Here is a 25,111-nt window from a genome sequence, read left to right on the forward strand (position 1 = left end):
TGCCCCTTGAGGTCCCTGCTAACCCGACAATTATATGGTAATTGGATTGGATCTATTCCAATACTTTATGCCATGGTTAAAGTGAACCTTTTTTTTAAAAGGGAGCTCAATTTAGCCATGTCAAAGCATGTTTGAGATGGGTTTTTGCATTACATGACCAGCAGGAAAGTTAAAACTGAAAATGCTACTGGGATGATCAATAATGAGAGTATAATTATATGTAATCACCTTCAGTGGAACCTCTGAGTTTCCTTTGACAAAAGTTTTAGGTTTAAATTGGAACAGGGTAGGGTCATGGAGTGATGGACACACGAGTCATGTAAATCATCTTTTTGCTAACAACTTAATTCCCTAATTCTTGTATTAGTTATTGTTAATGGTGGCTCTCTTCTTTTCGTTTAATTATCAAGTTGTTTTTACCTTTGGTCCCATGAGTCCAATCTCACCCTCTAATCCTGGGATTCCCAGTGGACCCTACAAAACATGAAATATCTCTCAGAACAAATTTTTATTACCCGAAAATGAATCAGTTAGATCTACGTCAGTGTTCTTACATCTCTTCCTGGAATGCCATCACTGCCTGGGATTCCCATAGGTCCTTCATCTCCCTGAAAATCATAAGAACCAAGTATTCAAAATAGCTTCTCAACAACATTCATCAAAATAATACAGAAAATCTACCATTGCATTTGTCTGTATGTCTTAGTGTATGTCTATTCATGGAAGATTCTGCCTCAACACCCCTGAAGACTGAAGTTTATTACTGAACAACAGACAGACAACTAAGGCCCAGATTCTGTTCTACCTATTAGGTGCATAAGTGGATGTAGGGGCCTAAGTGTGATTCTATTTTACCCTGCCCAAATCCTTGAAAAACAGTTCATGCAGAAGGTGAGTGGATCCTCCTCCTCCTCACTTTGTTTTTTGTAACTCAATCTTAAGGGTCAGATAATGGCAATTTACAGAAGTAGATTGATCGATGCATTTTCTGGGCCTAGAGCAAGGTAGAACAGGATCACACCTAGGCACCTAAGTCCACTTAAACACCTAAGAGGTAGAATGTTCAAATAGCCACATAATATTCCACCAATAGGCCTAAAAACTGATTTGATGGGACTATCTCCAAGGATGAAAGAGTAGATGAGTCTCCATGACTGTTCCAAAAAATGTGTACTTGTTCCCTATGTTCCTCCAGCTCAGACCTCAAAGAAAGGTTTGTTAACATTTCAAGAAACAATGACAATGGGATGGTGGAAATTCATGCATGATTGGAAATAAGATGTCTGAAGAACAGCTTACAATGAAATCAGTTGTGCAGTAGGAATAGGGTAATGTTTTATAGCCAAGCAGCTTGTATTTTCTCTCATGTAGGGTACAATAAGACATTTGAATTATGCATTCTTAAAATCCTCTGCTTCCCTTACTGTTAACCTTTTCAATATGTAAGTGTTTAATTAGTTCCTAGTCCCCGCCCATCACAAACAATATCAAAGCTCCTCTTGACTTCACTGGGGCAGGATATAGTGCTTAACCCAGTCAAAATAGACCTTTTTTGTACCTTAGGCCCTGCTTCTCCAGTTTCTCCCATGGCTCCTGGATAACCCTGGGTGAAAGGGAAAAAGGAAAATTGAAGGAATGGTGGTATAGCAGAGTAGTGTTAGGTAAATGATGTCGAACAGTTCATGAATTTTGAACAGAACATTATATTTTTCACCTCTGATAAGATATTGATGGTGCCCTGGTCCTTTCTGATCTCTTGTAGCCCATTACAACTTTTGGGATTCTGTTTTTTCAGATTAAAGAACTCTAATTTATTATGAGGTACCCAAGGGAGTGATCTGTGGCATGTCACATGAACCAAACTAGATATCCTTTTGGATCCTTTTTGGCTAAACATCTATTGTATGTTTGCCTATTATAACAGGGGCCTGGATGTTATGATGTAACCAGGTCCCTTTCTACGCTCCCAAATTACCGTGTCACATCAGATCTAAATCTCAAAATGAGCCTGGTGCAAAAAAAGACAGTCAGGTACAATCGTTGTACACAACAATTCTCTTTCACTTTGATTTTTTTACAAGCCCAGTTTTGAAAGATAGGTCTTACTAATCATGTAAAATAAAGAATAAAAAGTAACAATAGAAAGTATTTCTATGCTTAGGGAGGGCTGAAGCTTGCCTGCATGTTATGCAGCTATGCATCAGGAGAAAGTGCTCAACTGCTTCAATACCTTTTTGATTCAGTGATGTTTGCCCTTCATTCCTTTTAATTTTTTTTAAGGAATAGCAACTTTAAATAGTAGACAACACTTGGGAAATGAGACTTAGACCCATCCATTTAGCTGAGCCTATCCATTTTAGGTATAGTACCACTGCTGGCATCCTGATTCTGTCATTCTCGATTTAATATATTGCTCCTTGAATAGTCCTGCTAAAATCAGTGGCAATTCACTGATGAGCGCTTCCTCATTTCTGAGAGCCCTCTTGATGTCACTGGGATAACTTGTGAGAGGTTCATGAGTGTAAGGAAGGAAGGGCAGGCTGGCACCAGAAGTATCCTGTGTAGCAGATTGAGCTGGGTCACAGCAGCCTTGGGCTACCAGGCTGAGCCCCCGGGCCCTCTGCCAGCTGGGGTTGCTCTGAACCAGCTCAATGTACAAAGAATTCTTAGTCACCTTAATGGGACTCTCACCTGCTAGGGATTTACATGATTAGACTTTTACCAATAGAGACATGAGGCACAGTTTGCTGCCTTCTAGATTTACCATAGATCCTTGCTTTCCATGGGCTCCTTTGGGTCCATTAGCACCAGCAAAGCCCTGGGACAGAGATTTGAGAGTTGTTATTTCAATGCATCATGTTCTTCACTAAATTATATCTGTAACTTGAGTGTCCAATCCATTCTTGAGTGAGTGACTGCATCTGCATTCCAGTTTCTGGCTCTCCATTATTTCTCGTGCTGGTAACCAGCATTCTTAGTATGAAGATGGGCAAGGATAAGTAAAAAAAACTGGACCCATGAACACCCTTTTTTGGCTGTCTGTGTATCTCTGTCCCCAGCAGTAGGACTTCTCCAGGCATGAGGAAAGCTCCTGCTTAGCCCTCTCAAGCAGAATGGTTAAGTGCAGCAAATATGAAGTGATGGGGGGCACTTTGCAGCAGAGCTATTGCTACATTGCATGAAGAAAGTCTGCATAAATCAGCTACACTTCCTCCAGGGACTGCTTGCAGCTGTTTGGATCCTACATTAACCTTGACACAGCTCTGAGCTAAGGACATGGCATAAACTGCACCATGTCAGAAACAGGCCAGGATGTACCATGACTAAGGCATCTTTCGGTTATGACTCTGCCCTTGCTTCTGTCTCGCTCCTAGAGTTTATACCACCAGGAAACTACTATATGCCTTCCCCCACCCACAGAAGCAATGTAGCTGCACTGGCACAGCACTTCAGGTGGCATAATTAGCACTGCTGAGTGACAGTGCTGATTAGCCTAGCTCCATGTCAGTTAGCCTGCCTGCAATGCTGCCTAGTTGCATTGTTTTTGGTTCAGAAAGCAGCCCAGCCTGAGCAATTCGGTTTTCTATGTAGATGTTGCCATTAGCTGTTCTGTGGGTCATTTTTGCTTTCCCTTCTATTTAAAAAAAAAGTATATTTTAAGTATAATATATTTATGATGTATCAGATTTGCTTAGGTGTTTCTAAAGGCAACACAGTGGGAAATTACCTTTGGTCCATCTAGCCCCGGAGGTCCTGGTTTTCCTGGTGTTCCTTGTGAACCCTAGTTAACAACACAAACCCAATGCTTCACTGGGTTAATCTAATTAGATCATTAAAGAAAATACCAATGGGTAATGGGTACATTTAGCATGGCTATAACTCTATTTTTTTCATGCAATCAGTTTTGGAAATCCTATATTGTTAGAAGTAATAAGATATGGTAGGGGAGTTTTCCCCCTCAAGTTTATGGGGAAAATTGACATACATACATATGTATAGTCTTTAGTGCAGAGTTTCTGAAGCATATTAGAAATGGTCACCGTTCAATGCCTGAAAATATCTTTGTGACATTTCATGAGTCTCTGCACACAATTTACAGACGTATCAGAACAAAGGGAGCACTCACCAGCAGTACATTAGGTATTCCAGACGAAGGTATAACCACTATAAATGGCTATTAAGTACATGAGGCAAAAGGTTTTTTGAACAGTGTGTTTTAAAGATGGGTTGTGTAAAAAGTTGGAACAATACAGCGTTGTATGAAAATAAAATGTTTCAATAAAGGGCAACAAACATACTCAGAGGGCTTGAAGAAATGACTCATCAATAGTAATAGTTTGCAGTTATAAAATTTGAAATCTAGTAGAGGTTTCAAGACCAGCCTCTTATTTGAAGTGCTGGGATGTCTGGAACTGGAATTCTGGTTCAGTCCAATATAAAGCAAGGATGCAACCATGCAGGCAGAAACCTGAACCCTCTTGAAGTTTTGGTGGGCACATGAAATTCATGCAAGACAATAAGCTCTGGTACACTTTGTACTGGAGTTTACTGTTCCCAGGCGCAGTGTCTTCACGTGCACCTAGGACTGCAGCACGTTGAGCTGGGGTGGTGCAGCCCCAGTTGGCATGGGGCCTGAGGGGTCAGATGCCCTACCATGGCTCGTGCTGTGAAGGGGCTGGCTGGCGCATGCAGGTACTATACTGAGGGGCTAGCCAGTAGGCAGCCCCCACACTGTAGCAGCTTTGTGCCCCAGCCAGCCGGGTCACCATCTACACGTGCATTGTGGAGGAGTGAATAATTCTGCCATAGAATAGTACTTGTATTGCACAGTACTATTCTACAGAAGAGTTAATTCGTTTACTCCAGCCTCTTAACACCACTCATGTAGATGGTGACACTTCACTGAGGAGCTAATGAGGTAACTCCGTAGTAAGCATTTCATGTAAATACACCCAGTGTGTTTGTATTTGAGGAATTGTGTCAGGTCTATCTTTTCTCATCAGGAGAAATTTAAAGGGCTAAATATGTAAAGCTGATTTAACTTGCACACACAAGCACACGTGTGTGCAAATAGGTAATATGTATGGGGTGCCAAACTTCAGGAAATATTCATGGTTTCAAAGCACTGATGTTGAGAGAAGAAGCTTTTTAAGCAGAATATTGGTGAAACCTTGCTAGTAGTAAGATATGTAGAACTGTGTAAGTTGTGGCATACAGCACATAATGGGTTAACTTACCGCTTGTGGGCTCCTACCAAAATGCCTCACCCTTCACCACTCCTTCTGTTGCTGGGTATCTGGGTTCCTTCTCCTTCCTCTGACTTCCACTTTCTACCCTTGCCCTTGGGGGGCAGGATAGCGCAGTGTGTGTATGGTATGGAGGGAGGGGGCATGTTTGCAACCTGGCATCAGTGAGCCAGATACTCAGTTTTTATACATGTCCATAATTCCACTGAAATTAGTGGCACTTCTGACAATTTATGCCTCCAGAAGATATTTTTTCCAATGAGTTTCATTTTTTGGTACTGGGTTTTCATTCTGGCCTATTCCTGGTATAAATGTAATGGGCCGATAAAGTATTATTTGTACCGAATAAGCTTATAGGGGGAGAAACTTATTATTTAGGTACCAAAGAGGTAGTCTGCCTTAAGTGGGAATGAGGCCACTGGTCCCAGGCACTCAGCATCACAGATCAAAGCAACTGCACTGTATTACTTTTGCACTCCTTTGTGCTGCTCCAGCTATTTGGTGGAGAAGGACTTGGAGTGTGAGCTCCTTTGGGCCCTTGTGGTGCTCTCACAGTGATACTCCCAGACTGTGTCACTGTTCCAGTCAGTTGATAGGAATAGACTTTGGGGACTCTACACCCTTGTTTTGGTCCACTATTTTATATGACCAAGGTAAACTAGGACCCAGGGTCAATGTGCTTTATCTTTTTATTAATCAAGCAACTACCTTGATATTGCTCACTGAGGTTCTCAGTTAAAGTAATGAAAATGGGAGCTGAAGAAAAAAGAATCTTGGGAGAATATAAGTAAGTGTTAAAGGGATTCAAGGTTGTTTAAAGAAATTCCAGCAAGAGAAGACAACGACATAAAATTAAAATGAAGTTGGGGGCTGGACTCGATGATCTTCCGAGGTCCCTTCCAGCCCTAATGTCTATGAAATCTATGAAAGTCATCTGACAAGAGAGAAAACATATCGATGGCCAAACTGACTAGTGTCAGTGGTCCACTGCTAAAATGCTCCAAAATGAAATGCCTGGTACTGTGAGAAAGTGATTATTTATAACATTCATGGTGCTGGACCTTGTTTTTTTGCTTATGGGTCAGAGAGCCACATAGACACAAAACTGCCATTTTGTACCTCCTCTCCTGGAGCACCAGAGCTGCCATCCTCACCGCTCCTCCCAATGTCATCCTGAAATGCAAAAACAGCTATTACTTCTGGCCTTAGATGCAACTGAATCCCCACAGTGATCCTTATTTAGAACAGGGAGACAGACAGACAGACAGACAAACCCCAGTTGCTTACTGCTTCTCCTTTTATTCCAGATTCACCTTCAGGTCCAGGCAAACCAGGTTCACCCTGTGGCAGAGAAGGATTCATAAACAGGTGAGCTGCTTAGTTTAAAAAAGGATTGCCTTGCTTTTGACCCACAACACTCATTCTGAGAATTAATAGGACATGCCTGTTCTCTCTCCTATGCCAAGACATTTTCTGCATAAGAATACAAATAGTTAATAATGAAGTAATAATTAACAATTAAGAACTTCAATCAAGGATCAGGGACCTGCCAGGCTGGTAGGTCCCTGTACAAACAAGTAACAAAATGACAGTCTTTGCCCAAGGTAGCTTTATGATATAGATATTGGAAATAGATATTGAGTAAAGTAGACAAGATAGATAAAAAGAAAATGAGTCTGGGAGGACAAGGTAACAATAAATCAAGTATAATTTATTTTTAAAATGGAAACACCAACCATTATCTCCATGTTACCTTTTTCCCTGGGGGACCCAATTCACCTCTCTCTCCAGGTATACCGATGAAACCCTGAAGGTGAGGCAATATTATTCACTTGACTTTAGAAGGAGAAAGATCAGCATCATTGCAAAGCATCATCTTTTGTGGTCCAGAATTTGGGGGCTAGGGACAGACATTCAAAAAGCCTGTGCCTGAATTGATCCAATCTTTGCATGTTAGTCTAACCTGGCTAGGCTGAACTGGTTTGCAAGTGCACAGACATTCTCCTCTTGACTGAGAAAATGCAGGCACATGCCTGCAGTGACTCGAACTAGAAGCTGAGGGGGTAAAGGGGGTGCTAGAGCAGCCCTCCCTTCCCTTCCACAGCTGAGAGGGGTGTGGCCAAGCCCTGGCAGGATGCTCTGATTAGGGAGGGGTCCCCCCCCCCACTGCTTCTAACCAGGAAAGGAGCCAGGAGGGAGTTACACAGCATTTAGTTACACAGCAGGGAATTACACAGGGAGTAACAGGGCATTTAGCACCTCATCAAAACAAAACAAAACAAAACAAAACAAAAGCCTCTCTCATTAGTTCAAGCTCTTCTTAAACAGCTGTTTCCAAGGAAGGAATGGAGGGACATTACGAGCTACCTGTTGATTAGCTCCAAAAACCCCTAAGCAGACACTGTCCTGTCTGTCTTACACACTGGGCCCAATGATCTCACAGGGTCTCTTCCAGTCCTAAACTTCTGTGAATCCGTGAATCTCTCAGCATTAGCTAGCATACCACATGTTGGCTACTGTCCATGCTGTGGGAAAGGGGAGGGGGGAATCCCTGCTTGAGCGGGGAGGGTGGGGGTAGGAGGAATCCAGGCAGACTCCACTGTGCCTGCAGTCTCTGTCAGAGCTCCAGTCAGGGAGCAGAGGGTTGCGGCCAGCCCTGTGGTGGAGCAGAGAGCCCCGGCCAGGGCTGCAAAGTATCTGAGATGCTGGGAGAATCTGGTTTAAGTTTAATCAGGAAGGGCTCTGGGACAGACATTGCATAAACCAGTTCAACCCAAATCAATTAAGTCTGATACTACATTCAGCCAGGTTTATCTCAAACCAGTTTCAGCCATTTTCAAGCTGGTTTATGTACACTGAACATCTGTTCTGTTACAGGTTTAAACCAGTTTCTGATCACTTAAACCAGTTTATGTGTAATGTCTGTCCCTAGTCGAGATCACTTAATTTTTCAGAACCATGTAAAAAAGAAGTCATAAAAATCTTGGAAACTGATATGCATATTAAGGCATATCTGGCCCATGATAATAGAAGATGAATGACAGAGATCAAAAGGAAACAGTGATCAATATTATTCCAGACCTCTTATGCTCATATGTTTCTAATCAAACTCTTGCATGCTCCCTGCAGTGCCTCACATTGCTCTTAGGAAAGTGCATAGGATCAGTTGATTTTTTTTTTCCATTTCCTTACCAGGGCTCCAGAATATCCAGAAGGTCCTTCAGAACCTGTTTCTCCTGGATCACCCTATGGCACACAAAGTGGAGATATTTAGGCTACATGCAGACAGTCAAAAAGCCTGAGGCTGAATTGATTCAGTTTTGGCAGGTTAGTCTAAGCTACAAAAATTGAACCAATAAGCAAATGAACAGATATTCACTTTTGATTCAGGAAATGCAGCCACATGCCTGCAGTGGCTCAAGCCAGAAGCCAGAGGGCACTAGAGCCAGCATGAGTCAGTATGGGCTGTGTGTTCACTTCCTCTTCCTGCTGCCCCCAAGGTCTCTGGGATTTGCAGTCCAGACTTGCAGCAGAAGGACTCTGCAGGGTTGCTCATCACTTCCTCTTCCTGGTCCCCACAGGTGCCTCTAGGATTTGTAGTCCATAGAGGCAGCCAGCACTAAGCAAGCCAGCAGGTACCTCCTTACTTGGGCGAAGGGAAATTTAACACCCCACCCCCCAGCAGGGGTTTGCCTGGAGGGGAGGCAGGGCCAGTGAGCCAGTCAGTGAGGCCAGTGAGCCAGCTCTCACTGTTCCAGCTAGGGAGAAGAGGGGTGAGGCCAGCCCTGCTCTCTGGAAGCCCAGCCCAAGGCTACAAAATACTGGGATACCCTGATTTAACTTGAACCAGCAAGGGGTCAGGGACAGAAATTTCATAAACTGGTTTGACCTAAATCAGTTAAGTCTGATACTACATTCAACCAGGTTTATCTTAAACCAGTTTGGGCCATTTTGAAACTGGTTTATGTGCACTGAACTTCTATTTCTGCTCACTTAAACTGGTTTATGTGTAACTTCTGCCTCTAGCCTTAATGACAAGTTTATAGCAGTGGCAGCACTGAGAAAAGCATGCAATGTCATTTTCAAGCTGACATGACTTTCATCATTAGCTAACTGCAATAAAATAAGGGATGAAACTAATCCTGCAAATGTAGTGGAAAAATACCTGCTTTCCTGAGATGTACTAGCAACTTTGGCAGAAGGGAGCCTGCTCTGCAATAATTTATAAATGTTGTGTGCAGGCTTCAGGGTTGGAATCATAGGGAAGTAGAGTTGGAGGGACCTCACAAGGTCATCTAGCCTAGCCCCTGAGGTGTTTAGTGCATGAGCAAGGTGTATAAACAGTTGCTCAGGAAAAACTACTTCCCAGTAAAATATTTAGGATGGTTCACTATTAGCTGTGAAGATGCTATCTCTAAGCTCTAGCCAAGTTATAACATTTGTTTACCTAGTGCTGTGACTGTGCAAATCAAAAGGACTATAACCAGAAAATAGAGTTGGAGCATTCCTATACATGTGATAGTCCAGGATATATGAAAGAAGCAATAGTTTTTTGGTAATATCTTCTATTGGACTGACTGTATAGCTGGGAGAGATACAGGATATGCTGTTGGGCATAGTGTCTAACATCTCCTCCAGCTATATAGTCTGTCCATAGGTGATATCACCAAGAAGCCCCTTGCTTCTTGCATATAGCCAGATAAAAACACACTTGCTGGCTTGAGGTGGTGCAGCTGTAGCTGAGAAGCTGTTTAGATGGACTCCTGTGGTATGCACTCAGTGAAAGGTCAGCAGTGCAACTAGCTCTGTAACCATGACACACTCTCTTCCTATTTAACAACTTGGTGAGGACACCAGTGTATAACAGCTCCAAGCAGGGCCCAACAGAAGGCCTATTCACTATGGCAATGCAACTCACACCCTATTTTGAGAGCTCTAGGTGAGGAAAAAGTCATGCCCTGGCCTGTAAATTTCAACTGCTCTGAATAACATAGCACATGACTGTTATACAAACTAGAGGTGCAAGGAAAAAGTGATTAGGCTGAAGAGGGAGGAGAATCTCTAGGGATTTCTCCTCCTATTTTTGCTCTACTTTGGTTCTACTTTGCTCTAAATTTGGCCCTTAAACTCTACAAGATGGTATTAACTAATAGGCTCTCTACTGATATACTAATAGTGTGGGCAGGAACCCTGTTGATATTTGCATTTGTTTCTGTAGTGAATGTATTATCAGTGACTAGCAAATAATTAATAGAAAATAAATTTTATTTAATTAAATTAAATTAAAATCCCCTTTAAAATAATAGAGAGAGTTCTCACTTGTGGTCTAGGATTATCTCTTCTCTATGGAAATATTTCATTTGCTGATTTTGCTTTTAAAGCCACGTAGAACACATTTATACATGACAGCTTATCTGATATACCTCAGATCAGACCTACTGGTGTTTATCTCACTCACTCACTCACCCGCACACACCTGCACATACTCCCTTCCATGCTGAGGCTAAGGAAAGATGCTCCATGAGCATGTGTAGAACACAGGATTCAATAGAAGCTCAGTTATTTTCAGTAATGACTAGGAAACAATTTGCCAAATTGCTAAATTTAGTGAATGACCAAGTAAACAAATACAACTTGAAAATGGTCATTGCCTCCCAATACTTTACATTTTTCATATCTTTATTTTATAATTCATTCGTTTATTTTTCATGGACTATTTGACAAGTGTAGTGCAAGGTGTCCACTCTTATTAGTATATTAGGGGTGTCAAACCCTGCAGTTTTGGCTTCCTTATCTGCAGAATCCCCATATGCTATTGTCATCACTGCTGTTGCTATCCTCATTAATGGCCCCAGCACCATGAGCTGTTCAACAGCTCCTTCAAGTTTAGGGGGTCTCAGTACCTGTTAGGTTCAGGTCCATAGTTTGATTTTAACTTCTGTTGGAATCAAAAGTTGCAGAAGATTTAGAAAGCTCTTAACATAGAGCTGATGAGGCCTCAGTGAAAGTCCATAGAAAGCGCATGATTGGCTTTCAGGGAAGATAGGCTGGACCCAAAGTTTATAGCCTTACGAACATCTTGCTTTGCTACCTTAATCAGTGACCTCTTGTGTTTTCCCTCAATGTACAATTATCAATTACCTGTCTTCCTTGCAATCCTGGGAAGCCTGAGGCACCTTGATCACCTTTTTCACCCTGGAAAATGAGCATGCAATGTTTTATTACCCAAGGGGACTGCTGCAATAAATGACAAAAGAGGCCACAATTTAAAAACATGTGAGGGCGGTACAGTCTCCAGGTCCTGGTTGGACTTTCTTTGCATTATTCTACATTGAATATTAATCATGTACCCTACTATCTGACTACTCTTTGTTTTCTCAGATGCAAACATATGACACTTATCAGGGGAACCAACTATTTGATAGAATGAGAACCGTTTTAAAATAGTAAGTATGAAAAGCAAAGATGAAAACTGTTGTATGTGATTATTGCAGAGGTTAAATGGCTCCGATCTTCACAGCACCTAGGAGCCGTCCCTTTTCATATTTTAGGTTAAAAGCACAAATATTTTCCAGATATAAGACTCAATCCTGAGAGTCCTTAGCATTAGTGAGAATGCTTTGGATTTCTCTTGACCATGTCAAAGAAAGAGACTCTCATGATCAGGACTACAACTTTAAAGACTAAAAAGCAGAAAGCATGGGTTTAATGGTAATCAGGCTTTCCTACAAGGGTTGGATTTCATGCTTCAATGCTTCTAATAGATCAGTGAGAATAACATTTTACAACATTTGTGACAGAGGTTTATACTGAGGAGAGGGAAATAAGAATCCTAAAGAAAATTCAGAGATTTTGGTGCCTACTATATGAATAGGCTCTAGGCTAACAATATTTTACTTTCCAGAGCCCAGCCAAACTGTTATCAGTCAATTCCAAAATGTAAATAAGGAGCTGATTGCTTTATTATTATACTCAAGAGTAAAAGTACCTCAGATACTGTGCTCAGAAAAAGCCTATTCACTATTACGTTTCTCTTATTTATATGTACAGGAGCAGCTTAAGTCTATAAAAGTCACACATGATGGGGCAGCAGCAGAAATCCATATCTACAATTTAAACATAGGCTCAAATTAAACTAACTGGGCCTCTGTCATCTGATGCAAGCACAAGCAAGGTGATAATAGAGTGTAAGTGATGTGACTTGCCCCCACAAATAGGGTAGCTGTGCTGCTTGGACTAAGTACAGACATTCAGAAAGCCCAAGACTGAATAGATTCAATATTTGTAAGTTAGTCTAACCTCCATGGACTGAACCAGCAAGCAAGTGAGTACACATTCATTTTTGATTCAGGAAATGCATCCACATGCCTGCAGTGCCTCAGGCCAGGAGCCAGGGAATGCTAGAGTGAGACCTCCCTTCCCTTCAACAGTGGCCAGGCTGGAGGGAAGCTGAGCTGGGGGGGACATGGCCAGGCCCTGGCAGGCTGAGTATGATTGGAGAAGCATTTAAACCCCCACCCTGGCCTGCAGGGACCCCAACTGGGGTCTGCCTGGAATGTGTCGGGGGAAGTAGTCCTTGCCATGCTTCTGGTGGGGGGGAAGAAGCATAGCCAGACCCCGGCCCCTAGCTAATCACTGGCCCAGCATGGCCCCCTAAAATGAAGGGGGCAGGGAGGGGGTTTATTCCCCCCTCCCTCCCTTTTCCTCCTGGGGGATCCCAGCTGGAATCTGCCTGGCCAGGGTGCAGCAGCCCCTTTCAGGGTCCCTGTTCCCTCTCTGCTCCAGGGGCAGGAGCATGGCCCCCTGAGGCAAAGGGGGCAGGAAGGGGGTTTATTCCCGCCTCCATCCTATCTCCCACCAGGGACCACAGCTGGGTTCTGCCAGCCCTGACTGCCGCCTCCACAGCTTGCTGCAGCCTGCACGGGGCGAGTGGTGGCAGCACCAGAGAGAGGGGGCTTATGGGGCTATGTCCATCCAAAAATTTGGCTTAGTCGCCATAGCCACCCCTCTAAGCCACCATCACTTGACCTGCACAGACTGCGGCAGTTCTGCCCATCCCACTGCCACCCACAGCACAGTCCCACACCAGGAAGAGGCTTGTGCTCCCCAGGACATCGTGTTCGCGTCCCTCCCCTTCACTGCTCCACTGGCAGGGGTGGGGGCATGGCCAGACAGTGGCCACCATGGCCCCTTAAGGTGAAGGGGGCAAGGAGGGAGTTTATTTCCCCCCTCCTTCCCCTCTCCCCTCATTTGGGGTCCCAGCTGGGGCCTGCTTGGCCAGAGGGAAGCAGCGGAGGTGGCAGCTGGAGTTGGCAGACCCCAGCTCTGGTCCCCCAGGGGGAGAGGGGAGGGAGGGGGAAATAAACCCCCTCCCTGCCCCCTTTGGCTCAGGGGGCCATGCTGCCTGGCATTTGCCCCTGCCCCTGCTCTGGCTAGACAGCAGAGGGGCAAGGCCAGCCCTGCTCTCTGCAACAGATGGCACAGCTCAGCCCATGGCTGAAAAGCATGCTGGGGATACTGGGGGACTCTGATTTAACTTTAACCAGGAAGGGGTCTAGGACAGAAGTTCCATAAACTCGTTTGACCTCAATCAGTTAAGTCTGATACTATATTCAGTCAGGTTTATTTTAAACCAGTTTTGGACATTTTGAAACTGGTTTGTGTGCAGTTACAGGTTTAACCCAGTTTCTGATTAATTGAACCAGTTTATGTGTAACTTCTGTCCCTAGCCTTCAAGATGTAGGAGGAAGATCTGGCTTCAGTGAAACGAGCGATTGCTGTTAATTTCATTGGGCTTCTACCCTTATTTTAAAAGAGAACCTATTTTTTCTTTAGAAAAACAACATTACACCTTTATTTTCATTTTTATGAATCGTTTGTGCTTTATGTTCTATTTAAAAGCAACTCTTTAGTAATTCACAATAGCTCATTCTTCTCACCTTTGTACCAGGAAAACCAGCATAGCCCAGCACTCCAGGCTGGCAACTGCAGGTTTCTGGAATCTCCCTGTGACCTGAGCTCCCACACTTGGGAGAAACAGATTAAAAAGAAATGCAAATTAACAGAAAGGTTTTCAGCACCTTTGAACTATATTTTCCTTGTGTGTTTAAAGCAGGGAAAAACAGACTTATTTCTAATTTTCCATCACTGTGCTTTGGGAAACTCACCCGGACATCTTCCTGTAAGGAAAGAACAGAAAAAAACAATGAAAAGAGGGGAGAATAATTGCATTAAAATTTTAGAAAAACAAAATGCATGCTTATTAGTTGCAGTCTAGCTCACCACTCCAGGTACTTCACAACACGTTTCGTCCTCTGCCCGGTTGTGGTCTGTGTAAAGCTGAAGTTGCTGCACATCCACCTGTTGTGTGAACAAATGGAAAAAGAATTCAGAAATCCCAGTAAGGCTCCACCTTCATCTTTCTCTTGATCTCAACGCTGCCAACGGAGGTACAGAAGTCCAGAGCACTTCCCAATAACAGAACCAGTTTCTGGCTTGAGAGAAAGAGCTTAAGTCTATGGGTTCTCTATTTATATTTGTATTCATTGGTAGGATGGTGCCACGCCATTTCTGTGTGAAGAGAGCATTGAGGGAGAACTGGATCAAGGCAGAGAGCTTTGCATTCTGTTCAGGGAGCAGCAGTGTCTGCAATTATTCTTATATCTTGTAGCAATGAGCACCATTGCATTGGTCCTATGAAAGGTCTATCTTGTGCTCTCCCAGTGGGTCAACAGTCTCAGTTCTCCAATAGTAAATTTGTGTTATGGGGTATCAGGGGCATAAAGAGAAATCAAGCTCTAAGCCAGTTGTGCCAAATCAAATACTTTGATTATCAGGGCAGACACTTTGAACTGAACTTTCTCTTTTCAGTGGAGAACCAATGTAGACAGCAGATCATTTATTGCAGCTTCTCTTGTTAAGAAAAGAAGGGCTGCAGCATTGTGTACAAGAAGGCCTGTTTTCATTATTAAACAATTTAGGGGTAAGATCCTCTGCAATGGAAACTGACCCTATGCCCTAATTTTATTCGTGTTCTTCAGGCTGAATTTGTTTTAAGTGAATTCAAGACAGGCCAGGCATGCCAGGAAACAGGTTGGTTGTGATTAAAAAGCCATGTCATGCTAATGTAAGTTAATGTAAGTCCCTATTCGGAGTTATGAATATAGTTCTTTTGGAATGTTTCTGGACATTCAAGATTAAGTGTATATGTGCTAGAGGAGCTCTTTGGGTGAGAATCAGCAATTTTTAGTTACATTTCTATACTATATAACTTCATTATGGAATAAGGAAAAAGCACTTCTATACTCTGAGGTATTAGGAATGTATGCATATAGTAAGAAGCATAGTCTGGTACTTACCAGTGTAGTGATGTCATCCTTTATTCTCTTGGCCAAGACAATGTTTCCATCTGTCCTGATTGCTCCATAATGACTGACAGGGGCAGTGCCCACTGGCTGGCAGTCTATATATAAAGTAAGCTGGTTTCTCCTGGCACTAAGGGCAAGCTTGTGCCATGTCCCATCAAAAAGCTTCTCCACATTCTCAAAGGTGGTGAGCTCACTACCTGATGCTTCTCCTGCTGCACTGTATATGTCAACTGCAGAGCTTTCTCCATAGAGACGCAGCCTAAACTGATCAGCTCTGGCACTGTCCATCACTCTCCAGAGATCCCACACTACCTGAGAGGTATCCTCCCTCATTCTGAAGGTAGAAACTACAGAGAATTCCTGGGAGAGCCCCTGTGGGGGAAGTAATCTAGAAGAAAAAGGTATGAAAGAGCTTAGGAAACTTTGTCATGTTGGTATTTGTTCAACTCTAAATTCCATTGCAAGTACTATGTTGAAATTCACTGTGATACTAACTAAAGATATTAACAAGAGAAAGGGGCTGGTGCAATCCCAGCTCGAAGGCAAAAGACCTTGCTGATGTCATCTGACGTACCTGGTTTCTCCTGTAATGTGCACATGTGGTCCAAGCTGATATGCTGTCCGGTCACTTTGTGATCCTGGAACAGTATTGACTCCAGAAGCACTGGGGACTCCTAATTCTCGCAACAGATCAATGACTAAAACAGAACAGCAGTCAGCATGACTACATATGAAAAAAGGTGTTAAAAGTAATTGAAAATAAGTCACTTGCTTGAAAAGCTTTGGATGAAAACTTCATGGTTTACCACTCCCACTATACAAGCCTGCCACCAGCCTCCTTTCCTATTGACTTTCAGCATACCTTATCAGCCTCCTCACAGTTTGTCTTCCACAGAGGGAAGGACTGGGTCCCCATGCAGCTCATGCAGGCAGGCAGGCTCCAGGGGGAAAAAAAAAGATCAGGCTCAGCGCTCCCCCGCGCTTGGTGGAGCCTGCCTTCCTGGGCTGCTGTCAGGCTGTGCTGCATGGGCTTCCTGCACAACCCCTGAGCTGCACGGAGCCTGGTGCTTCACTCCTTGGCTATAGGGGCAGCAAACTAAAACTCCTCAGAGATGTTTTAGTTTGTTGAGCCCCAAAGTCATTTAAGGCATATTACTCTGCTGAATATGCTACAGTGGCTAGAATTAATGTGCAATACACCGCAGATGCATGCGAACACCAATGCCATTAAAACAGCGCAAAAGCATTTAACCTGCTTTAAAGTGTTGTGCACACATGCCCCTCATTTTGTTTACATGTGCCCTTTGACCTTGGCCACAACTGAAATAGTCTACTGTGCTTTGGCATCCCAAAACGTAAAGCCTCAGCTTGATCAGCACACCCACTCATCCTGGCATACCATCTCACAGCTGACCATGCAGACTGGGCAAGGCTGACCTGCAGCCTCCATCAGGGCCTAACCGTCTGCCCACTCCATGACACCGAAGTGGCTGATTGGATCAGCTGACCCTCTACTTCCCCTATACAAGTTCATGAGCAGGAACAGGAAGGATCCATGCAACAGAGTTTAACCTGATCCCAGGCTGCTCTCCACTCTCCACTCAATCTCTTGCCTTTTTGACCCAGCTTGCTTGCCAATTCCACTTTCCACTTGATCTCCTAGCTTCTTGGCCTGGCTTGCTCTCTGACCGCTCTCTTTCCGATATCCCATCTTCCTGACTCAGCTTGTTCCTAGACCCCGCTCTTGGACTGACCTCTGGCTTCTTCACCCAGCTTGCCCCTGAATTCTGCTCACTCCTCCTGACCCTGTTTGGCACCTTGATCCCTCAGTAGTCTCAGACCTGATCACAATGAGATGGTGTGACAGATCTGGCTTGTGGGTCATATGTTTGATACCTCTGGTCTAACCTGTTAGATTAGCTGTTGGCTACTCCTTCTCCTTGGCTACTCTCTCCTATACAAGTGTGTGGAGCCTGCTCTCACACTCTAGAAATCCAGTGCTTTGAAGCAGACTCAATTAATCAAGTCTGCTGGAGCACAGACATTGACATGCTCCGGTAGTCTTCCGCATCATGTGTATCAGCATCCCCATGCATCTCCGTGCTGAAAAAATGGCAGTGGGGCACTTCAAAATAAAACATGTTCAATAAGCTTTAGTTCAATTTTTCAGCATGGGGACGTGCAGGGATGCTGATACACGTGATGCATGGATGCTTTTAATCAGCGCAACTCACTAATTAAAGCACCCAGTGCTGCATCCGACAATATGTGTAAAAATGCTCTTCTGTGTTAACTTCCCATCCCCTGCCACCTCCCAGACAATGGCCATATGCATTTTGAAAGAAAAAGTCATGGGATGCAGAAGAAGTGAAACTCTTGAGATATATGGGAATAAAAGATAGGCACATAATGATAATACAGGATTTAACATAAGCCTTTTTGAGGAGAAAGGCAAGCAAGACAGCTCGGGTTCAAGGGAAGGAATGGACCCCAGCAGGGGAGGCTGGAAAACAATCTGGCAGGATTTCTAGGTTCTGGAAACACAGACAAAACTCTCTAGGAACTGCTTCAGCTTAGAAAGTAGTAGCGAGGTATTTCTGCTTTTGTTTCTTGATATCTTTCTCCAAATGTAACAGCTGCTTTTTCCTATTTGTTTTTTTTCGATCCTATGTAATAACTCCTATTTTTGTTTTATATCTTGGACTGTAAAGAGACATCTCATTTGATGCAGGCCTAATTGTACCAGGGGTTGACCCGGATCAAAGTATACATGGCACAGGCATTTACACGTTACCCTTCCAATCTCCTTTTGCTGCTTCTTCAACAATAGGCAGCCAGCAACAGCACACGGCCTAGCCAGCTTGTCCCAGAGATGGCCTGCACTAATCTTACAAAGACAGCCACATCCTGGGAAAACGTGTTAGTACATTTTATCCTCTATTCTTCAGAGAGACTTGAAGTGGAAAAGTAGACTTGTGTGTCTGTAGGACCCCAGGACAAAAGGCTGTCTCTTGGGACAAATAAGACATCTATTTACATTCTTATTGATTGTCTTGTGATGAGTGATTTCACGGCAGCTGACTCTCACAAGAATGGCAGACCTCATTCTTTTTCCAGACTTGGGGGACTCCACAGAGTCATCCTCCACCAGGCTGTATGATCTGGTTAGGGTGTTGGTTAAACTGGGATTTTGTCAAGGAGAAGAGTTTCCTTAGAGCAAAATCCAGTCAAAACCCCATGGACATGAAGTAGGACATCTGGGGAGAGAGCTTGGAGCTCTGGGATCATCACCCTGAGGCTTGTCACTGTATTACACATACCTTCTGTTTCCCCTGAGACATTAGGAACTGAGAAGGGATCTTTCTTTCTACTGAATGGTGTCCTTGCGGTTAGGGTAATAACTTCCTTCACATTGTCATAGGGCTCTGTTGGAGTAGGATAAGTATATTCCTCTCTGTTCAAATAATATCCAGAAGATATTGACTCATAATAAGCAGCCGTGGTCTCCTCTAGGTAATAGCTGCTAGGGTAGTCTGTTATGTAAGGGAAGCTTGTGGTGGTCATCCTCATGTCATCTCCTGATTCGTAGCCATCGATAAGTGTACTGTCTGCTTCATGCACATACAGATATGATTCTGTCCCCCTGTCAGTACCTTCATCACCTAAAGCAGTAATGAGATACCAATAAAAACAAAATATGAAAATCTCATAGAGATAAATAAAGCCTTCACACTTATTTCTTTTCTTTGCTTAGCAGTCCAATGTTTTGGGGTATATTCAAAACTATGGTGATTAAAGAGGAAGGACTAAGCCACCCATATGATTGAGTGGATATTTTTGCTAGAGAAAAGCAAAATTATCTGAATAAACAGAGGGAGATTGATAAGAAAAAGAAGAATATTATCATGTACCTGACTGGTATCCTGAATGCTCTTGCTCACTGACATGAAAGGATGACATAATAAGAAATATACAGGCCGGTATGCAAATCCCACCTTTGTTCCCTTGCACAGATGAGATCTGAAAATACAGGTAGGAAAAAAACCCAGAATACATATGAGTAAGACTGGAAACCATCCCTGTCTTCATCCCTATGAAGGTATTTGTCTATTTAATTTGTCATGATAGTTATAAAAAGCATGACAGCAATTATGTTCATAATGAAAATTCTACTAGAAATGTAGTCTACTCCTCAGTAAAGTGCACCTATAGATGCACCCACTTAATACCATTAGTTATAAAGCACTTATAATAATGTGAAAATGACCCACCTTCCCAAAATTTCTTACTGATACATTTCAGTCTAAAATCTTAATTTCAACCTAATACAAAACTGGTCCACAATGAGACCCAGATCTTTCTTCTACTTGGCTCAAGTTACTACAGCTTTCCATATGAGTTGTTCGTGTTATTTTTTCTGGTGTGTGTGTGTTTCCATACATTTAGAAAAGCATCTGCCTGAAATTCTTCAGTTTTCTCTAATCTTCCCCAGTCTAAATCATTTTGCATCATCTACACATTTTGTCCTTATTAGCTTCCTTTTCCACAACCCTTATACAGTCACAGGACTTTAAAAGCTTCTCTACTAAAGTTATCTTTCATGAAAATTGACTTTCTCTTTCTTTTCCATCTCTTGGCATTTTTTTCATTCGTGGCAGTTATGAACTATGAGTGACTAGTTTTCTTCACAGCTTCCAGTGAGGGAAGACTGGTGGTTTTATACTTATGGCACTGGATTGGGGCTTTGGGGGTCTGATTTAATTCCTAACTCTGTCCAAAACTTTCTGTCTGATTTGAAGTTAAATTCATTTTAATCTCACTGTTTCTCAATTCCCTGTCTACAAATTGGAGATTTTGATATTCTCCTCCTGAAAAGAGCATGGGGCATGAAGACAGAGCATTTAAGAGAAGGGTGGGAAAATATTTGGGCTGGAGGGCCACTTAAGGAGGTTGGTGAGCTGTTGTGGGCTCTGATGGTCCAAATAGGTTTGGTTGAGCCTTGGCCTCATAGACTGAGGTCCCACAGTGATAGTCATACCTGCTTTCTATAGGCATCCCTACTTTATATTTAGCAGCTCAGCTTCCTGCAGTCCCTTCACAGCATCTGGTGAAGTAAGCCCTCTACTTGCAAAATCTTATGCTATACATTTCTCATTTAGTTAGCTGATAAAGGTGCAAATCTACCTTGCTTTCTGCCAGTCATTGTACAGACATTGAAAGATTGTATCCACCTTAAAGTGACTACAGTCTTAGTATTATCCATCACATTGCTGGGACAATCAAAGAACGCTAGCAAGACATCATCTTCAGCTAGGAGTTAAATAAAGCTAATGTTAGTTATTGTTTCAAGCAGTTAAGCTGGTAAGGGAATGGCAATGCCTGCTACCTGGTAGAAGTACTGCGTATTTTTCTTAGCAATTCATTCTTAAGTTCCTTGGGCATCATGGCTACACACTCTCTGGTCTTGATTGAAATCCAGACTGAGTTCAGATCAATGGCAAAACTCCTGTTGACTTTTGCCCAGAATTTTAACCCTGGGAATTTATGGCTCTTAAGTTCACCACTTTGTTCCAGGGCCCTCTTTTTTGATACCTCAGTCTTTGACAGACCCTCATCTCTAGTACCTGAAAAGAATACATGTGGGTGGTGATGGTATTTCTCCAGGTCCCTCCAAAATCAGATGTGTACTTGATATGTATCCTCTAACAGATCTTCACTGCAGTATTTACTAGAGGAACTGAAAGAGCCAGTGGAGAGGCCCATAGACAGCAGGGTCACCCTTTTCCTCATTTGGTCAGCCCCTATGAGAAGTTTTATTCCCAAAAGTAACAAAGAAATCATTAACCTTTCCTGAAATTATTATCCTTTTCTACTTTTCTCTCTGCTCTTTGATGGTCCAGTGGATCTAGCAATTCTCACGGGCTTCGTGCCTTTAACATATTTAAATCACTTCTTGTTATTTCTCCCCTTGTCATTGGTTATGCCCTTGGAAGCCCTTGAACTCTTTGTGGTATTCAAAAGGCTTGATGAAAAATATAAAGCCTTGCTTCATTTTTTTCCATGATGAAACAGTAACATAAAACTCCAGATTATATCAAATTCTAGCAGATAGTGTCCTACAAGAAATTGATTTTACTTTAAAAATGTTTCTTTGAAAAAGTCGTATATAATTTCACTTAATATCAAACAAAAACAGGGAAAATAAATCTTTACATATTAGATTTCTTTACATATTACACACATGCATTTTCCAGAATAACTGAAAATATACTTTAAAATGCTCCAGCCCATTTTGCTCAGGACACATTCATCACCAAATTTCAAACTACATATTTTTGGTAAGATATGGGAACTGTTTCTCATAAAATCAAGCATAAAAACTGTAATTTAAGTTGCCATTTATATTATTTTACTTTATTTTGCTAGATAGTTAGGGGCATTCATAACAATACTCTTCCATGAGCATTTTAAAAAAGACTGTACAATTTTCACAAATGATGACGAAACAAGCAGGCAAAATATTTACAACTCCTTGGTCTAACTCAAAATAAAGACAGGCATATATCACTTTGAAACAATAGGTATGTTGAAACAAAGGCACAATATTTCTAATTTGGTTGGTATATAATTTTAAGAACTGTAAAATGTTACCACAACATGTTTTGGTGAATTTAATTTTATTCAGCTAGTAGCAAACTTTCCTAATTTATTACGTCATTCATGAAGTTATTATAGTGTATTTCATTGTGTACCAGGCCCTCTGCTCATGTACCAGCATTTTACACTGATGTGAAACTGCAAATGATTAAATGCGTTGTTATGAGCAGAGCTCAGAAGGAACAACCTGGTAGCAATCACTGACTGAGATTTTTTGCTAAATTTCTGGCTTACCCACAGACTGCATAATTAAACAGAAGCAAAATAAAATCAGGATTCTCTCTCTTATAGGAGTCCGTATCATGGATCAACTCCACACACATTCACAATCCTGAAATAATTTTGTGGCAAGCACAACAATTACTTAGCAATTACTTATAGCTGGATCCAAAGCGAGCCAGAACCATCAGTTCTGATGCTGCAAAGTCTTAATTCCTATTGACTTCAACTAGGACAATTGTTAATTGAAGTTACTCAAGTGTTGTAACTGCTAGGTGTTTTACTGTGTCTATGTCTGAGAGTATACAGGTCCAAACTCAATGATAGACTCCACTTACCACTAAAGATGACAGAAATCTTTCCATTAATTTGAAAGAATGTGGATAGTGTCCTATAGAAAGACTTTTAACTTTTTAAATAATTGTTACCTCTAAAACATGAGAATGTACTATGTATTTGCACCTTTCTTCTACATTCCTTTAAAATATTACTGAAACTTTAAAACAAATTCTGAAGTTAGATGAACCAATAATTTTGTTCATGAAAAGTACAGAATTATTTATCTTCACAATAATTTTAACTGAATGCCTTACATCTACCTTACCACCATGTCAATCTGGATTTTGTAGGCATTGATTTAATAAATAGAAGAATGAACATGCGCTGTTAGCTACATAACACTCAGAAATGGTCAACTACAAGAATGTGAGACATCAAAAACATGCACATAAAATACATCTCAGAAGATACCTTTTGAAGATATCTACTGACATCTGATCATAAATTACTTAAAAAGCCAAATCACCTTTTTGGGGACATTTCAAGAACTGAATTTAACCAGTTTGATTTAACCAGATTAAAAATTAGAAATGGCAACTGAGGAGGGAAAAAGAGAGGTTTCACTGTACCTTTCTACTTGAGGCTGCCATACTTTTCCATCTGCTAATCCCTGAAAGCACTGTCTAGTTATGGTAACAAGCCCTCTTTTCCTTTAACATATCCTCTTAAGTGTCTGCATATTTTCTCTCCCTTCCTTGGCTATGCACTTCAAGGCAGGAATTTCACCAGCTTTTCTGTTTGCCTTCTGGTGCATGCTGAGTTAGACTGCTACTTACACAGCCATCCTCAAAGTGGTGAGAAATATTTGATTCTAAAATGCAAATATCTGTTTCCCTTCCACTTCTGCTTTCAGCCCTCACCTGGCCTCTGACCCACCATGATTTATGACTTAAATAATACATAATACTTTCTCCACCTTTTACAATTTTTTCCTTTTAAAAAAATAAGTATAAAGTAGTATGTTAAGGAAATGTTAAAGTCACCCAATTAGAATGTTAAAATGACAAGACAAGGCTTAGTCAAAAACTAAAACGATTTCAGCCCAATTGAAATAGCACATATTCAATATTTTCTTCTTTCATTCTTGTTCTTATTCTTCTAGTTATAACTAAATATAATTTATTTTAAACATTTTAATAATGTGTACCACATTTTTATTATTTCTTGGGTGCTCTCCTCTTCCTTTCACGAGAGGACAATTTGCCTTCTCATGCATCCCAGAAGAAACATTCAGTGGCCTTACATGCTTCTCCAACTATTGCTCAATCTCCCTTCTCCCTTTCATCTGTGTACTCAATGATAACATGATATTTAATTATTGCCTTGATTTCATCTCCTCCAGTTCTACCTTTGTCCTTTCCCAGTTGGATTCCTTCTTCCGCACTAAACTGAAATCACTTTCATGAAGATCGCTCGTTAAATCTCAGCACCTACACTTCATTCTCCTCCTCTGTTGACCTCTCTGCTACTGGAGATCATTCACTCCCTCTGTGGTTTTGCATCATTGTTTTTGTGATACTGTCCCTATTGGTTTTCTTATTACCTTTTGGAAAGTCCTTTCAACCTTTCTATTAGCAAGGCCTTCTTCTCTTCTTTTTTGCCTCTTTGCCCTCCTCCTCCCCTTGCCCCCATGCAGCACCCTGGGTAATCACATCCATTCCTACAGGGTACACACAGAAGTGCAGCTCCCAGCTGCAACTGAGAACACTTTGCAGGAAGCATTTTGAGTTACAACGATCCCATGGACCAAACAAAAGTTCAGTGTTGGTTCCAGGGACAAAGGAAATCTAGCTGCTGGCTGAGGCTGCAAAGTTTTCAGAATGGGAGTGAGGAAAGGGAGCAGAAGGAGCTCATTCTGGGGGTTCCACAGCCAGGGATGCAGGGTGGGGTTGGGTGAATTGGAGCTTCCCTGCGAAACCATCCCCCTTCCATTCTGAAAATACTGACAGGCTAGCAGGCAGGCAGAAAGAAGTTAGAGAAGATGCCCTGTTTTGAAACATCATCATCTGACCCCCTTCCCCATGCAATGAGGGGTCAGATTTTCACCTGATCAGCCATTTTTAAAGCTGTCTGCAGCCATGCACTTGTGTTTGGTCATGGATATAGACTTCTTTCTGCGGCCAGATAAGGCAAATCTTGTCACTTCTGTCTGAATCCACAGTTTCTACTCCTGTCTCTATAGTGGTGATTTTCCAATCTGCTGCTGCTTCTCAGCACTACTTCACTTCATCCACTTCTGCATCTCAGGTTAAAACTCAAATTCCTTATCTTCCATCCAAAACA

At 42.1% G+C, this 25,111-nt stretch overlaps 1 protein-coding gene across 1 annotated transcript in view; it reads right to left on the reverse strand.

The window, feature by feature from the left end:
* LOC102377353 (collagen alpha-1(XXII) chain-like) overlaps nucleotides 1–24,886 on the reverse strand; it is a 36,322-nt gene extending 11,436 nt beyond the window's left edge. The window contains exons 1-18 of the mRNA XM_014521766.2: nucleotides 24,875–24,886; nucleotides 19,525–19,633; nucleotides 18,934–19,275; nucleotides 16,188–16,311; nucleotides 15,605–16,001; nucleotides 14,529–14,606; nucleotides 14,414–14,425; nucleotides 14,186–14,272; nucleotides 11,388–11,441; nucleotides 8,439–8,492; nucleotides 7,000–7,053; nucleotides 6,534–6,587; nucleotides 6,366–6,419; nucleotides 3,728–3,781; nucleotides 2,765–2,818; nucleotides 1,559–1,603; nucleotides 555–608; nucleotides 421–474 (exon numbers count right to left, since the gene is read on the reverse strand). Coding sequence (XP_014377252.2) covers nucleotides 421–474; nucleotides 555–608; nucleotides 1,559–1,603; nucleotides 2,765–2,818; nucleotides 3,728–3,781; nucleotides 6,366–6,419; nucleotides 6,534–6,587; nucleotides 7,000–7,053; nucleotides 8,439–8,492; nucleotides 11,388–11,441; nucleotides 14,186–14,272; nucleotides 14,414–14,425; nucleotides 14,529–14,606; nucleotides 15,605–16,001; nucleotides 16,188–16,311; nucleotides 18,934–19,275; nucleotides 19,525–19,633; nucleotides 24,875–24,886 — 1,692 coding nt within the window. The remainder of the gene's footprint in view (nucleotides 1–420; nucleotides 475–554; nucleotides 609–1,558; nucleotides 1,604–2,764; nucleotides 2,819–3,727; nucleotides 3,782–6,365; nucleotides 6,420–6,533; nucleotides 6,588–6,999; nucleotides 7,054–8,438; nucleotides 8,493–11,387; nucleotides 11,442–14,185; nucleotides 14,273–14,413; nucleotides 14,426–14,528; nucleotides 14,607–15,604; nucleotides 16,002–16,187; nucleotides 16,312–18,933; nucleotides 19,276–19,524; nucleotides 19,634–24,874) is intronic.
* Nucleotides 24,887–25,111: the final 225 nt, after the last annotated feature.

Source organism: Alligator sinensis, unplaced genomic scaffold (assembly GCF_000455745.1).
Source record: "Alligator sinensis unplaced genomic scaffold, ASM45574v1 scaffold747_1, whole genome shotgun sequence".
Lineage (NCBI taxonomy): Eukaryota > Metazoa > Chordata > Crocodylia > Alligatoridae > Alligator > Alligator sinensis.